The 15,681-nt window shown below is 36.6% G+C and overlaps 2 protein-coding genes across 2 annotated transcripts; one reads left to right on the top strand and one right to left on the bottom strand.

Annotated features, from left to right (window-relative positions):
• Positions 1-4,697: 4,697 nt before the first annotated feature.
• Positions 4,698-7,489, bottom strand: LOC113774937 (nudix hydrolase 8-like). Its single transcript, XM_027319597.1, has 9 exons — positions 7,363-7,489; positions 6,996-7,246; positions 6,366-6,431; positions 6,119-6,256; positions 5,886-5,960; positions 5,739-5,789; positions 5,589-5,623; positions 5,376-5,484; positions 4,698-5,240 (listed from the first exon to the last, which is right to left on the bottom strand). Exons 1-9 carry the CDS (start codon positions 7,472-7,474, stop codon positions 5,055-5,057), a joined length of 1,023 nt encoding a protein of 340 aa, XP_027175398.1. The 5' UTR covers positions 7,475-7,489; the 3' UTR covers positions 4,698-5,054.
• Positions 7,490-9,585: 2,096 nt separating this feature from the next.
• On the top strand, positions 9,586-15,204 carry LOC113774936 (mitochondrial-processing peptidase subunit alpha-like). Its single transcript, XM_027319596.1, has 13 exons — positions 9,586-9,834; positions 10,653-10,892; positions 10,994-11,290; positions 11,376-11,543; positions 11,684-11,851; positions 11,954-12,034; positions 12,217-12,283; positions 12,611-12,708; positions 13,481-13,553; positions 13,692-13,762; positions 13,877-13,926; positions 14,686-14,798; positions 14,889-15,204. Exons 1-13 carry the CDS (start codon positions 9,796-9,798, stop codon positions 14,933-14,935), a joined length of 1,512 nt encoding a protein of 503 aa, XP_027175397.1. The 5' UTR covers positions 9,586-9,795; the 3' UTR covers positions 14,936-15,204.
• Positions 15,205-15,681: the final 477 nt, after the last annotated feature.

Genomic DNA, 15,681 nt, shown 5'->3' with positions numbered 1-15,681 from the left:
AATTACCTTCTTGTTATTTTCATTAGATAAAATATGCTAACTATTTTTTTGACTTGACTGGCGTGCCTTAGAAAAAAGAAAAATAGAAGGGTCCAATACACGGTGATTTGCTTTCTAGAGGTACAATTTGGACCTTGGACTTTTTCATTCAACGCCCTTTTCAAGCAGGAACTTGAGGCTAGATACCTTCTGGAATATAGAAGATTCCTTCACTATTCTAGAGATCCTGTTGAAGAAGAGTTGAACAAGTATTCTGATTTTATAATCTTGGTGGGGGGCCAAGGCACAATAATGACCATAGATAGTGATTAAACTAGGAGCGTTAAAACTTGATCCCACAGTACAATCACCATGAACTAATTCACATGACCAGTGATGTCAGGGTGTGCGAAATGGACGATGGATGTTTGATCCAATAGGGCTAAATTAAGAGTTGATTAGAAGAGAGGTTATCACCATTTGTAATTTTGTAAACCTGCAAAACATATTTAATTTACTATTTATATTTACCTTTCGGAGTCAAACAAATAGGCGAGGTGACCATCCTTCCAACTGTGATTAATCCTTTTCAGGAATGGATAGTGCTGCAACTAAGGAATTAAGTCAACTTCAACATGCATGCTAAGGCTATATACCTCATAGTTGTAAGAGCAGGGGGTTTGAGTTTGGTTAACTTCACCAACTAACATTTTTTACTTTTTTAAAAAAAAAATGATCGTAAATTAGAGGAGGCAGAAAGCTACATTAAGTAAAGAATTTCCCTATCGGGTGATGTAATTAGTTCTGACTTGTGACCACAGAGAGTATTTACGTACTGGTTGTAATTATATATGCATCTTGGAAACTAGATCAAAGGAATAAGAACATGGTGGCTTTTAATAATATTATTGTATTAACATTATTGTGAAATCTTCCATATCAGTAGTAGTTGTTAACTTAAAAATATACAATTACTTTGGCGGTTTGGCCTCCCAAACATGATTATCCATGGTTCCTTTTTTTTATTTTTCTAAATTTCTCTTGATAAAAGTGTCATATACCTCACTAATAATTAGTTTCCTTTTAGTAAATATATAACAATTAGGGAGAAATTTTTTTTTTTTTAAATGCAAGTGTCCTATAAAAAACTAATTTTTAGTTTCTTATTTATAATTCCATAATTATGATTACTATAGCAACTAAGGTAAACGCTATACAAATAGGAAATCAGGGACAAACAAAAGGGAAATTCAAGTAACTATAAAAATGGAGTCTAACATTCATATTGTAATTATACTCTGTCTTTATAATTAAAAACTTCTTATTCCTAATTATTAACAATTGAACTTGCATTTTACGTTTAGTATACTTTGTTTGCTATGTATGTACTATTAGCTATTGAGTAAATTGTATATACATTGATAGTATATACACTATCACCGTTGAATCCATAACACGTGTGTAAAAGTTGAAGTTCAAATTTAAATTTTACGTAATTATCATTTATCCAGTACTGTCAATATGTACACCGTCAGTGTAGGAAAAATTAATCCTTAGCTATTATGCCTTGACGGTTCTCTTCTCACCCCTAACCTAAAAGTCCTAGTCCGTCACTGGCTGCAGGTTTGAACTTGAACATTCTGATCTGTCCCCTCCCAAGAACAAAAAAAAAAAAAGAATCTTTTTGATCTGTAGTATGAACTATCATACGTAGGTGAGTAACTAATTTTTGATTTTGGAGCACAAGTGGACATGTTTCATACTTTGATTGAGACATTATTATTGTTCAAGAATGGCGTTCCTCTCTCGTTTTTTGGCATGGAAAAGGAAAACAACGGCTTTCAAGTTTCAACATGCTGCAGATATATCATATATATATATATATGGTCAAATCAACTCGATGACTTGCGGTTTACGCCAATTGTGTACTTTGATTTTTTTTTTTTTGGCAGAAAAAGTTAAAAAGACTAATGCTCCATTAATTAATTAGGGGTTAACTTGCTTAAATCTTCCACGTCCATATAGTCATTAAATTCTACTGCGTGCGTTTTAATATTTGAAACAATCAAAGTAATTCTTCACTGAAAAGTCTAAGGACGACTCAAATTTTCCAGGCCGTCTTGTGAGTTGTGAGAACTGAGAAGACGAATGCATGCGTGACGCGGAACGAGAGAAGTCGACGGCCCGCTGAAAGTCAAATACGCATTTAGTACCGTCTCGAACGTCTGACAAACAGCGCCCCAACCGCGCCACAGGATGATTTCAGAAACCTCAGGGAGGTTTCTAATAATTTCACTGGTCTCTCTTAAGATTTGCAAAATAACACTAATCTCCCCTAACAGAATTGTGAGTCCAATTACTTACATCACATAGGAAAAAAGATTGCTTATACATCCTTCTCATTGGAAACTAATATATGATAATTAAGTAATTAGGATACTAATTAATTGTTAGTAACTAATTAACGAAAATAGCTGTTAAAATTTTATTTAATGATGAGCAGTAACCTGTAATTAGTAAATGGTGCCAATTGATATACCAAATGTTTGTTAATTTTCTCAGAAATTGATACACCAAACAGTAATTTGTCTGGATTTTTTCACTATAAAAAAAAAAAAAATCTTTACAATTGTCTTACAATTGTACTTGCAATATTTGTTCTTATTGTTAAAAGATTGTAGGTGAATTTCATAATTTTCCCCCATAGCTTGACAAGACCATGGTTTCTACACTTAAACTTCACCTTCAGCTTGTGAAATCCACACAAATCAACTAGTTTTTCACCTCAATTTTTGCTGCTTCAAATGAAAATGAGATTCGTTTTAATGTTTCTTGTTGCCTTTGTGTACAAAATGGCAAAGACTTGAAAAAATAACTGTTGTAATCCAATACACTACCCATTGGCCTAGCTTTGAAAGAAAGTCAGTTGCTGTTTATTTTTGGTTCTTTGCTATTTACACTTATCTTCTCTCACTTTTATTAATATATGTTTTATGTTTCTTTACAATACAACTTGTATACAAGTATAAGGGAATTTATGGAATAAAAGTTTCATCTCTCTTTTTAATGGTACTTTTTTCTAATTTGAACTAATTTTGTTACCAAAACTTTAACTCAAGGGAAGTTAGTGTAATTTTACAAATCTCAAAAAAGATCAGTGAAATTATCAAAAATCTCGGAGTAGGTTTCTAAAATTATCGCATTAATTAATGAGAACCAAACCCAAAAAATGAAATGCCTTCTCATTTTTCACTGTTGTTTAAGTTCACGTGTGGAGCCAGATGCTATCAGAATTGGCATATGGTAACAAATTCACCATCCCTCCCTCTTCCCAGCAAATCTGCCTAATACTTGAATCAACTCAAATCAATTCATCTGGCTCCTATTTAATCTGTGTAACCATTAAAAAAAAAAAGAAAAAGAAAAAGAAAAAGAAGAAGAAGCAAAATCCACGTGACTGGAAGGAAAAAGCCCGTGAAAAATCGATGAATCATTTTCGGGAGTTAATAGGTTGCAATTGCAAAGCAGGCCGTGGGCATGGCCAATATTGAAAGAGAGGCCAAGAGCCACAGATAAGGTGGATTGATGATGGATATGATTAGGTGACAAATGCACATGGATTTCATGTCTTGCTACTCTTTGAGTAACCAATCAAAAAGCCCAAGCTCCAAACCCGCAATGAAATGTCATCCCACCAATTTTTGATCACCTATTTTTTTTCGGTACAAGCGACCTTTCCAATTTGGTTAGTGCGTATTCCTGCACGGCATTGTACGCCAACGTTGGATGCTCGGTTCACGCTTCAGATGATCTTCTTCTTGGCCAGCTGACAATTGGGGCCACAAAAATCAGGATGGAACCAAAAATTTTAATCCGAGAGTGCGAAATACATATGTATTTGTTCAAATTAATATAATATTTTTTGAAACATTTTTGGAGGGAACAAATAACTAAAAATACATAAATTTCTTTTTTTTCAAAATTCTCAATATTTTAAGGTGAAAAAAAAAAATTAAGATTTAGAGCTTGGGAAGCCGGGAGCTCGGTTCCGTCCTTCGGAGCAATCCGTCTTCACTTGCTTTGCTTTTTATGCTTCTTGCTAAATGGAAATAAATCTCCAAAAACAATAAATAACTAAAAAGGAAATTGTTCAGAGCATAGTATTGTTTTTCTGCTACTAATATTCTCATGTTGGGAGGAAAGGGTTGTTGTCCATTGAACTTGCTTCCTAGCTAGAATGAAAAAAGTAAAACTTGGTCAATTATCGTATGTTTTTTTTTTTTTATATATTTCTTTATATGAGCAACACTTTTCCAGTTTTCAAACATAATGCATGTATGTCCGTGTATACTTTTCCGACATTTGATTAGCAGACTTGAAAGCAAATCACGTAGTCCTTGACTCCTCGGTCATAATTAGCTGGACGCCATTTTTTAATGAAGACAATGACTATATAAAAAGATGGAGTCACAATCTAGTGAAAGGTATGTATGTATATAAGCTTTTACTTATCTTGTTAATAGCATGCATACGAAACTCACTAATGCCAAAGAACCCTTTATTTTATTTATTTATTTATTTTAAAAAAATTAGTCGTGATTCCTCACTTACTTTCTTGATGACTCGAACAAATAATTAAAACGCGTCGTACCAACTCGACTGCTCTGGTTTGTTAGCTTTTTATTTCTTTATTCCTTAGCAGTTTTTTTTTCCTTCACCAAAAGACAGTATTCGTGCAATTATATTAGCTATTCTCCATCATGATTGGACAAGATTTTGCTGCAAAGAGAGAGAGACAGAGTGTTTAGCAAGTACAAAAGCAGGCTGGCCTCCTTTGCTTGGAACACGGTATCGAATTCGTTACTGGTATTTCTTTCTCAGCTCGCTTTAAATTTCCGCTCTACGGTCGAAGCAAGGCAGTCCCCAGCTGCCATAATCATGTGCTTAGGAATCTTAATTGTTGTAAACGAAGAACACAAAATTCTGATAATTAAGAAAGTTGAGCAACCTATGTGCTCATCTTCGCAGGTGCATAAAGCTTCCATTGGATGATCAAATATGCTGGGAAACTGGTTTCAGATCACGTTCGAGTTATTGTAGTACAAGACAGACAGTTTTCCATCAAATTTGGAGATGAGCTGATGTGCTGTAAATCCCCTGTAGCGATTTTCATAAGTTGCCATGCATATCTCGATGACCTTTCTTGACATCTCGTCTTCTGCGTAAAAGCGTTGGGCTAAGAGTTCTTCAGGAGTTATCCACTGCAATATAAGAAAAAACATGGCCATGGGATCCAAACCATGCAAACAGACCAATCAAGTCAATCGACCATGCAACTCGATCGTTAACTTAATTTGTACAACTTGTTTGGTTTGAAATCGACAAAAGATGTTCACCTTTGCGTCCTGAATCTCCTTTTCGTCTATTGTGATCTCTGAGGACAATGGCTTAAGCATGCACGCGAAGAGCAAGTCGGACTTCTCAAAAGCCACGCGGTGGACGTGTCTGCCGGGTTGACGTTTAGAAACCATAAGCCTCCAGAAAATCCGAGTAGAAGAGAAGTGTAATGTAATGGTACTGGTAAGATGACATTTGCTTAAAGCACTAACCTAAACGCCACCATTTCAAGGAACATTGTATCAACCTGCGAATGAGAACGGAAGCATTTCACTGGTCAGGAGAAAGTATTGGAAAACATTAGTATCCAATTTGATTGCAGCAGTCGAGAGTGAATAGTAAATATTGGTGAAGGTTCTTACTCCAGTTTCTTCTTTCACTTCTCTTGTAGCACCAGAGAATATTTCTTCAGACTGAAATGGATAAAGGAAACCGGATGAGTGATTCCTTTGCCGAAAGAAGAACTGAGCATTGTTGGAGAGACGGGAGAAAGGAATCAGAGAATATACCTTATTTATATAGCCAGTGGGCAGCTTCCATAGTCCCACGCAACTACAGGAGCTTTTCTCTTTAACCACGAGGATCTAATGAAAAAAAATGCTATAATCATTACAATTGTAGAGCGAATTACCTAATTAAAAAGATGTGCTGATAATTCAGAAAGCAGAATCAATTGGCATGACGACCCCCACAGGAAATCCCTCCCTAGACGACCCCCAACTCATGACCCCAGAATGTGTACCTCTCTGTTATCGTTAATCACAAATCCTGCAATGCCTATTTGATGTGAAGGGCTTGTTGGGAGCATGCATGGCTCGTCAGGGATCCAGTAAGTTAGCATTATGTAACCAGGTTCAGCATGGTGGTAATCAAAACCTTCCTGCAAATTGAAGTTATGTCAGAATAAAATTCACCCGAGGCATACAATTGTCAGTATTGATAATAAGAGATAGCAGTAATGAAATCAGAAGCATATGCCAAACAGCAACCTGAATAGCTATTGGAACAAGATCGGACTGCTCATGGAATAGTTTGAGCCATATTCCTTTTTTCCCCTGCATAATGATAGTGTACAAGTCAACCACTGAAGCTTGTATTCTGAGTTTCGGGATTTTTCATACTATGTATGCTGAACACAATTTATGCATCGTCCCTACTCCTAGGACAAACATCAACACTGGATAATTACCAATAATGTGACAATATGCAGTAAAGTATTAATTCTATGATCTTTGAAACTGTTATACTTTAGAATCCACAATTAAGTTAAAGAGGTAATGGGCTGTGAATTTCTCAATTAATCACTAGAGGATGACCGTCTTTATTCAACAAAGCCAAAACCATGTTTCAGTGCCTTATAGCTCATTCGTTAACTTATTGCATCATCAGAAAACTGGACATAAACTTCACTAAACTTCAGCAATATTGAATGTTGGGTTTATGCCATCTGTTAGTGGCAAACTGCAAGTTCGGTAATTGCCATCCACTAATGACTGGAGTGGAGATCAAACAAAGATGCACATAGTTGTTTGTAAATTATGTAAGAATACTCGAGTACCTGACTCCTGAGTTTTTTTCTTTTTTTAAATGAAGTACTGGAATTAAGTTTCTAATAATACCTTTGCCTTCCAGTTGGACAAGGAAGCGCGAAGAGCTGCTGCAAAAGCATTTGCACTGGAGGGCAAGCTTGCTGAATCAATAACAATTCCATTGTAGTCATCATCCCATGCATCTAGCAGTTCTGCTGGCATGCTTGGGGACAATGTATTTGACGAGAAAACATGAATTCCTCCTTTCTTTGGCATTGGAGAGGAACATAGTTTAGCCTTCTGTGTTTTTGATTTGGAGGGAATGCACGTCCAAGATAAACCTTTACAAAGTGTGAAAAAAAAAATCATTAATATACCAAGATTATAAGGGGATAAGCTTGCATGGCTTAAAACAAATATCAAATGAACTTGGAAAACAATAATCTTCATTACTCACTGCTAAATAGGTCGATGGCATTGCTATCTCTAGTATGGGCAATCCCTTGAGTCTCTTGAAAATGCTGGCCACTGAACACTGGCCATTGACAAATTGCTGCTTGTGCTGCCATTTCTTTTGGTTAGAAGTTCAGTATTCATTCAACTTGTGACAATTTAAAACCCCCTTGTTTTACGAGTATAAATAGCAATTAAAATGCCATACCACATAAAGGTCAGCAGAATAAAATGAGAATTTGAGAAGGAATAGCTTCCTGCAGGACAAGTAGACGATATTGAAAAAGAAATCCAGGGCTTGCAGTGCTATGTGGTGGCTGTTTGCCGTGAAATACAACAAACTATATAGGCTTTATGCCTTGCCATGTAACTAAAGCATAAAGTAGCTCTTCTTTTTTTCTGGCCCAGTGGGCATCAAGAAATTCTGGAACTAGTTAATCAAGTGAAAGTTTCAAATTTCTGCTAGTTATCCAATATCCTACCAAACAAGGGATAAGAATATTCTCCCAATTGGATGCGTAGACCACCAGGAGGTGGTATTGTTGATGTTCTTATAAGCATTTATGGAATCTAATGTATATTTCTATGTGATGTAGCAGAGAAATAAGAGGCCCATGTTTTGGAATAAAACAATTTGCTTCAAAACAGTGGAATTATTCTTGTTCCCTGTTGACTGATTCTGTAGAGCAGCCATTATTCCTTCAATCTTCACCTTGACAATTCAATTACCTGCAACCAAACGATCAAGGCCATCAAAATCAACACCACGAATATTTAAAAGGATATAAACTGCACATATATATATATATATATATATATATATGTCGTCAATGATATAAACTGATGAAGTTCCAGTTCCTATATAATTATATGCATCTGTTTTCGACTTAGTATAGCGTTCCAAACTTCCACAAAAAGATTTGGGAGGTAGAAGACACAGCAAGAATCTACGATCACACTAATACGCGAAGCTCTCGACATCATCAAATTTTTTCAAATAATATTTCACTTGCATCATAAACACATTTCTTAACTCACCTTTTTATATTTCTAATCATATTTTTATTTCACATACATCACATTACAAAAAGTGCTACAATAATTATTCTAAATAATATTTTATCCAAACAAACTGAATATTATTATTATTATTATAAATTTGCCACTCACATCCGTTGGACATTTCTTTGAGAATACTACTAACATTTAAGCAGTCTAAAAAACTAAAATCCACGCTTAACCAAATGAAAAATCATTGCATAGGCTAATTCCTCTAGTGGGAGTTAAATGGTAAAGAAGGCTTATAACTTCTCAATTTCTCATTCATACGTATTATTTCATATGCCTTTGAGAATTAACCTTAAAACAAAAACATAAAAACTTTAAAAATAAAAAGAGCATGCTGGTAATTTGAGACTACCTCTGTCGCAATCACACTAATTGCTGTATTTTTTATTCCATATTTCAATCATGAATTTGGTTAGCTACCGTAACTTCGCGCCGTTAGTAATCCTAGGCCCATTTAGCTTGCACAAGTCATCGTATCTTTTGGGGTAAAAAAAGAACAAGAAAAAGGTTATTCCGCCTAACGTGTAGTCGGGGAGCTGGGATTGTGTGCTGGGGAATTTTTTGAAGTGACAACATCTGTACCATCTATTGGATCAATCTTTGAAAAAAGAAAAAGACCTACCACCACCTAAAATAGATTCGGAGATCGGAATGCTTGTCGGATGTCCACCTTGTCCAATGCAAGTACGGAGATCCTAGAGTCCACAGAAAAGCCCAGCCATATTTGTATGTGGGAATATTTTGGATGCCAAGCCCAGCCATACTTGATCCAGAGTTTGGAAAATGGGATTTACGACAACGATGATCTAGTGTTTCGATCACAATATTTGGGTGGATAGTTTTAATTGAGATGTACTATACCTAAGGAATGATGAGACTGATGAGTCCAGAAGCCGTCGGATGTTAACTTTTTTTTTACAAAAAATGGTCGGAAGTTAACTTCAATAAAGTTGTTGCGGCATGAAAACATTTTTCAGCTGAAATAATTTTGCCAAACATTAGAAATTCTGGAAAATATTTTTAGTCCAAACAAACGGGGTCCCTTAAAGTTCTAGGTCGTATCTCACTGCTACTGTAGGTAGCCTTAAATCAGCGGTCGAGATTTGATCTAGGCAACGACATTACGGGAGCCTTACAAAACATAAACTCTCACGTGCGAGGATTCATCTGGTCGCACTCGCACGTATCAATGCTGGTCATTCGCCGTCCTCACTCGGCTTTCTGTTTCTGCAGCTAATCCCGAAGCCCAAACCCTCCGCGGCCTTCACTCACATACAAAATCTACCAGCGACTACTACTACACAGAAATCACACTCGTCGGAGACTATTGTTTCTTCGGTGCTGCTGCATCCGTCGCCTCCAACAAATCATGTATCGGACCGCTGCTTCACGCCTAAGAGCTCTCAAGGTTTGCCCTATTTACCTTAGTCCGCTGGGGGGGGGGCGGGTTTTATTGCCATATTTTATTTATTACTTGATTTTTTTTAAATGGAAATGAGCTCACTGCATGAGTTTTTTTAACTATTTTATGGCCTCAACTTTATTGGATCGGATTGATGTTATTGACTGATTCGTTATGCTTTTTTTTTTTTCACCCTGAGCTAATTGCTCGGTCTTTCTATGGAATGTGATTTTGTCGAATTAATATGCTGATGCGGTGTGTGTGTGTGTTTGGGTTGTTTAGGGAAATGATTGTTTTTCTCTTATAAAAGCTTCGCTCAGTCAAAAAGATTATCAATTCGTTGAATAGTTGGAAGATATAATGAAGGGATTTGTACTGTGTCGTAACGTGTGAAGCTTTGAAATTTTGTCCACATTGATTCCTCATTAAAAACTACAATACTTGGGTCTTTTGTATAATTTGGGACTTTTTTGGCATCCTTTGGAGATGGGTTTAAATCCTTTTGTTGTTGAGCTGGAATTGTATAATACCTTGAAATTGTTTTATAGAAGAGTTAGTTTGAGATGATATTTAGTGTCCCTAAATTGCATTGCTAGGATTAGAGATTTACACGATAGAAGTTGGTATTTCTATGGGAGAAGGATTCGTAAGTGGAATATTGGCTCAATAGTTGGCCAAATACTGAGGAGTGAATGGTATTTCTGGGTGTTGCAAAATGTTACTTTGTGCAGTTACTCATTAAAGATGTTTTAGCTGTCATGTTGTGATGTTAGAGACTTACTGTCTGAAAACATGTGGTCTTTGGGTGTTGAATTATGTGATAGGGCCGGACGGGCAATGGAGCATTGAAAAGATTTGCTAGTTCTGCTGCTGTTGCAACCCAATCATCCTCAGGGGGTTTCTTTAATTGGCTGACTGGAGAAAAATCTTCTTCACTTCCATCTCTGGACTTCCCACTCAAAGATGTTACCATCCCACCTCCGGTCCCTGATTATGTTGAACCAGGGAAGACCAAGATAACAACTCTTCCAAATGGTCTTAGAATAGCCTCAGAAACATCAGCTGTATGAATCATGAAAACCAATTTCCTCCTGCTTGGAAAAGACACCTTTTCGGAATGTAAAGTAGCTATTGATTTTTTTTCCCTCTCTTTTGCTTGTAACAGAACCCTGCTGCCTCCATTGGGTTGTATGTTGATTGTGGCTCAATCTATGAAGCACCTACTTCGTATGGTGCGACACATCTTCTGGAACGCATGGCCTTTAAGAGCACAAAAAACCGAAGCCACTTGCGTGTTGTACGAGAAGTTGAGGCAATTGGCGGCAATGTGACAGCCGCAGCCTCTAGGGAGCAAATGGTTTACACATATGATGCTTTAAAAACACATCTTCCAGAAATGGTAGAACTTCTAGTTGACAGTGTGAGGAACCCTGCTTTCCTGGATTGGGAAGTTAAAGAGCAGGTACTACAATTTTTGCATGGTTTATCCGCTATGTCCTATATTTTTTTGCAATTTAGGGTTTTTAGTGGCAAATTTCATTTTTCAGATTGAGAAGGTGAAAGAAGAAATCATTGAGTACTCCAAAAACCCCCAACATTTGCTTTTGGAGGCAATTCACTCCACAGGCTATTCTGGTCCATATGGGCATCCACTTATGGCATCAGAATTTGCTGTGGAAAGATTGAACAGTACAGTGCTGGAGGAGTTTGTTGCTGTGAGTTTGCAGAAATCTTTATATTTTTATGCCCTACATTTCCACATTTTCTCCTTAGTGCTTTTCCTCATTTTTGTGCCATATCTGTTGCAATCGTTTTTCCAGTCATTTCTGCTCCTAATTGGTTTTTGGCTTTACAGGAAAACTATACTGCTCCTCGTATCGTCCTTGCAGCATCAGGTGTTGAACATGATGAGCTATTGAAATTTGCGGAACCACTTCTCTCTGACATGCCTAAACTTCACCGCTCGGAGGAGCCAAAGCCTGTATATGTAGGAGGTGATTATCGTCGTCATGCGGATGAAGGGGTGTGTCATTGTCTGCCATACATTTGGTTAAATTCAACAATCTCATGAAGCTTTTGTTATCTTGAATGTCTTGATGATCTATGCTTTCATTGTTTTAAACAGACTACTCATTTTGCTCTTGCCTTTGAATTACCTGGGGGATGGCTGAAGGAAAAGGAAGCAATGACTTTGACAGTGCTTCAGGTACTTCTAGTTTAATAATAATGCAATAACTTGTTGGCTTTTTCTTTAACCTTGTATTATCAAGTATAACTTCATAATGGTTTCCCTTTTTTCCACTACCGTAGTTCTTTTACATTTTTTTTTTGTTCTTTCTCTATCTGGAATTTATGTTTGGAGGATTTGGTTATTGGATTGCCCTGTAGTTGCTTATGGGAGGAGGTGGATCCTTCTCAGCTGGTGGTCCAGGGAAAGGGATGTACTCAAGACTATGTAAGTTGTTTGGGTCCTGATGTGCTACCTTCTTGAGTATAAACCTGAACATCACATTGGGTGGTGGATTTACAAAAGGTTTTGGCATCATTTGTTGTTTAAATGTTGTTTATCTTGTTAAGGATCTCATGTCATCTAGCTTAGTCTGTACCCTTCTTGCATGGTTTGCTGTATCTGAATGCTTAGGTTATATGTGGGCATTGTTGTCTACCTTCCTAAAAAAGATTGTGTGAAAATTGAGTTCCTCTTTTTATTTATCAAAAATGGAGAAAAAGGATATATTCTTATTTGACACCTTACTGATTTTTGTATGGTGTTGGGGTGCAGATCTTCGTGTTCTGAATGAGTATCCACAGATGCAGATGTTTAGTGCATTCAGTTCCATTTACAACAGCACTGGTTTATTTGGAATTCAAGCAACCACTGTGAGTGTTTGTTTAAGTTTATGAGCATATTACTTGGTGCAGGAGTGCATATGCTTTCCTTTCATTTAAACATGTCACTGACTTTATTATTCGTCTTGGCATTTTAATCATCTATGTTTGTTATGATTAACGCCTAGGCTTTTGTTTTTCTGGCTTTGTTGGAAAAGTTGCTTGTCCTAATGCTTCGAGTGACTCTTTCTCCTGGAGTTATTGCATTCTTGTCTCCAGTCATTGTTTGCTAGTTGGAGTCTTGAGTCTGGCATATCGAAGTAGTTTAGTAGTTGTTGATAAGATATTATTCTATATGTTTTTTTGTTGCAGCTGAGGGTAAGGGACGCGAATTTTAGAATTAGATTATAGAAAGGGAGATAATGCTCTTGATGAGGTTGAAGTAGATATCAAGATTAGATTTATTGCTGAATTGAAGGGTCTAGTTATTTTTGTTTTTTGTAGTTTGGAATAATACATAGTTCTATTGATGTAAATTTAAAAGGCTAAAGTATTTTATGGCTTATTTAGTTACTTTGGTGTCCAAATCATGCTGCTAGGATGCCTTGTTGCAAATAAATTAAGTTTTATTTACTTTATTAATGTTTATGCCACTACCTTTTTTAGAATTGACGTTCTCAGTGGATATGCTGATGAGCTAACTGATTGAATCTGGATATAGATAATGTTATCCAGAAATGTCTGTATATGCTTTTTCTTGTTCAAATGTGTTAAACCTTGGACGTGTGCTGTGGAATTTTGATTGAACTTGTTTTTGGTTCAGAGTTCTGATTTTGTGACAAAAGCTGTAGATGTTGCGGTAAAAGAACTTATTGCAGTTGCAAGCCCTGGAGAAGGTTTGCCCTCATTTCATGGCCTAAATTTGTTTCTCGATTTGAAACTGATGATCCCCTCATCCCGATTCTTTTGCTTATTTAGCACATTTTACTTAAAACTGGAGAAGAGGTGAGCTCTTTTATTTATCTTTGATGCAGTTGATCAGGGACAGCTCGATCGTGCCAAACAGGCAACAAAGTCTGCCATTTTGATGAACCTCGAATCAAGAGTATGCAAATTTTCTTTTTCCTGCATTTTCTTGTGGTGGTTTTGAAGAATTGTGGTTTCTGCTATAATTTACTGATGGAATATCAGACTAAATGATGTTATGGTGATTTTACAGATGGTTACATCAGAAGATATTGGTAAACAAATTTCAACATATGGAGAGAGGTAAGCCCAGTAATCCTTTCCCTTTCTGTTCTTGTATATGTTTCAGAAAAGCCAACAATAGCAATTGCGAGACCTTAACTAGCAGAAATTAGTGTGAAATTAGAATTTTATGTGCAAAGTTAGTCCACATTGTTTCTATTTCTCAATTACTTGGGCTCTACTGGATGATTGCACTTCTTGGTCTCCTTTGCCCTGTCATAGATAGTATAATGAGGTACCATGTTTGTTAATCCTTTTTAACCTAGCCTTCTTGGATTGTAATACTACTGTATGAGAGTTAAAATATGAGTTTTTGACGAGTGCCTGTAGTACTAACCTGTGGAAAGAGTATACTCGAGAGTAAACTTGGTACTTGAGGCCTATTTATATAATTTGGTATTTTAGTCAGTTTATGCCTCTGAAGCATCTTACCTGTCGGTTTATATAATTTGGCCGACATCCATTATATCTGCTCTTTTTGACAAGAACAACTGGGTAGAGGATGTGCTATAAAGACATCTGAACAAAGTTTGAAAATTCTTTCCAACTTCAAGATGCTCTCTTATCATCATTGTTATGTAGAATGGCTTTTCTTCAAGAGCTGCTGTTGTTGGGCTAGCTCTATGTGAAACCGGTCTTGTTAGGCCTTCTAATCCTTGCTTCCACCAAGAACACTGCCTATGCGGAACACCGTCCTTGTTTAACAGACCTTTTGCTTTATTGGCTTTCCTTTTGATTTTTTTTTTCCCTTTAACAATTACATTCCCCTTTCTTTTGTAGGAAACCTGTGGAGCAGTTCTTGAAGACCATAGACGAAATTAAAGTACAAGACATCGTCTCTGTTGCTCAGAAACTTATTACTTCTCCTCTTACGCTGGCATCACATGGGGATGGTAAAGCCAATATCTTTTTTCTTTAGCTACATCAGCAATTCGTGGTCATATTTCATGGTTTTCCTGATGTTCTTTTCCCGTAATTGGCAGTTGTATATTTCCCAAGTTATGATGCTGTCAGCCGAAGGTTCCATTAGGAATGAATCATTTCTTTTACAGTCCCGCAGACGCCAGGCTGCATTTTTCAAGATTTTGAGCTGCCTTGTGGCCTCTAGTGTTGATAATAATGAATTTCGCAACGCTTAATGTGAACATAATATGGAAAGCTGAGCCATTTGACGCTTGATGTATCCTTAGGCCATTTTTTTTTTTGGGGGGTTCGGAAAGTTTTAAATTTATTGAACAAATTTATTTTGTCGACTTCTAATCATTTTCAAACACAGAAGTTCTTATCTTTCCCTTGGGATCGGCTTGCTCTATTTTCTCTTTTATTCCCCCGCCTCTCTCTGAAGCTAGATATGTTAGGCTTGTGAAGTGGCTACTTCATCAGTTTTAGGAGGAAGTTGATGATATATTTTTGGAAGTAGTTTTGCATGAACGTTTTGAAGAGGGGGATGGTGATGAACCATATACCTGCGTGTGTGTGGTTTTTGGCTTCTCATTCCAAACGACTATTATATTAGTAGGTTGACCCTTGAAAGCTCAATATCGACGCCAATGATCTCTGTTACCGTATACAACCAAATTGTCTTTCTAGCCCAAGTGAAAAAGGAGAAATTGAAAATAAACAATCAGTATATCCCTTTGGCGTATTGTTATTCTAGTCTTTTCCTGTCAGAGACCCCGTCAATGCTTGTTTATATGTATGAAGGAGACTTCACGGATAAACAAAATCATGAATTGAAATAGAGACTTTTACATTGTGATATGAAAATGAACAGTG

This window comes from Coffea eugenioides, chromosome 6, assembly GCF_003713205.1.
Source record: "Coffea eugenioides isolate CCC68of chromosome 6, Ceug_1.0, whole genome shotgun sequence".
Lineage (NCBI taxonomy): Eukaryota > Viridiplantae > Streptophyta > Magnoliopsida > Gentianales > Rubiaceae > Coffea > Coffea eugenioides.
Note: the sequence above shows the minus strand (reverse complement) of the source record. Positions and strands in the feature narration are given on the sequence as shown.

Coding starts and splice junctions, on each gene's coding strand:
- LOC113774937 (XM_027319597.1), bottom strand. CDS start 7,474: ATGGCAGCACAAGCAGCAATTTGTCAATGGCCAGTGTTCAGTGGCCAG. Junction 6,432..6,995: donor TGTCCAACTGGAAGGCAAAG/GTATTATTAGAA, acceptor ATCATTATGCAG/GGGAAAAAAGGAATATGGCT. Junction 5,485..5,588: donor CTTGAAATGGTGGCGTTTAG/GTTAGTGCTTTA, acceptor TCAACCCGGCAG/ACACGTCCACCGCGTGGCTT.
- LOC113774936 (XM_027319596.1), top strand. CDS start 9,796: ATGTATCGGACCGCTGCTTCACGCCTAAGAGCTCTCAAG. Junction 9,835..10,652: donor CACGCCTAAGAGCTCTCAAG/GTTTGCCCTATT, acceptor ATTATGTGATAG/GGCCGGACGGGCAATGGAGC. Junction 11,291..11,375: donor ATTGGGAAGTTAAAGAGCAG/GTACTACAATTT, acceptor TTCATTTTTCAG/ATTGAGAAGGTGAAAGAAGA.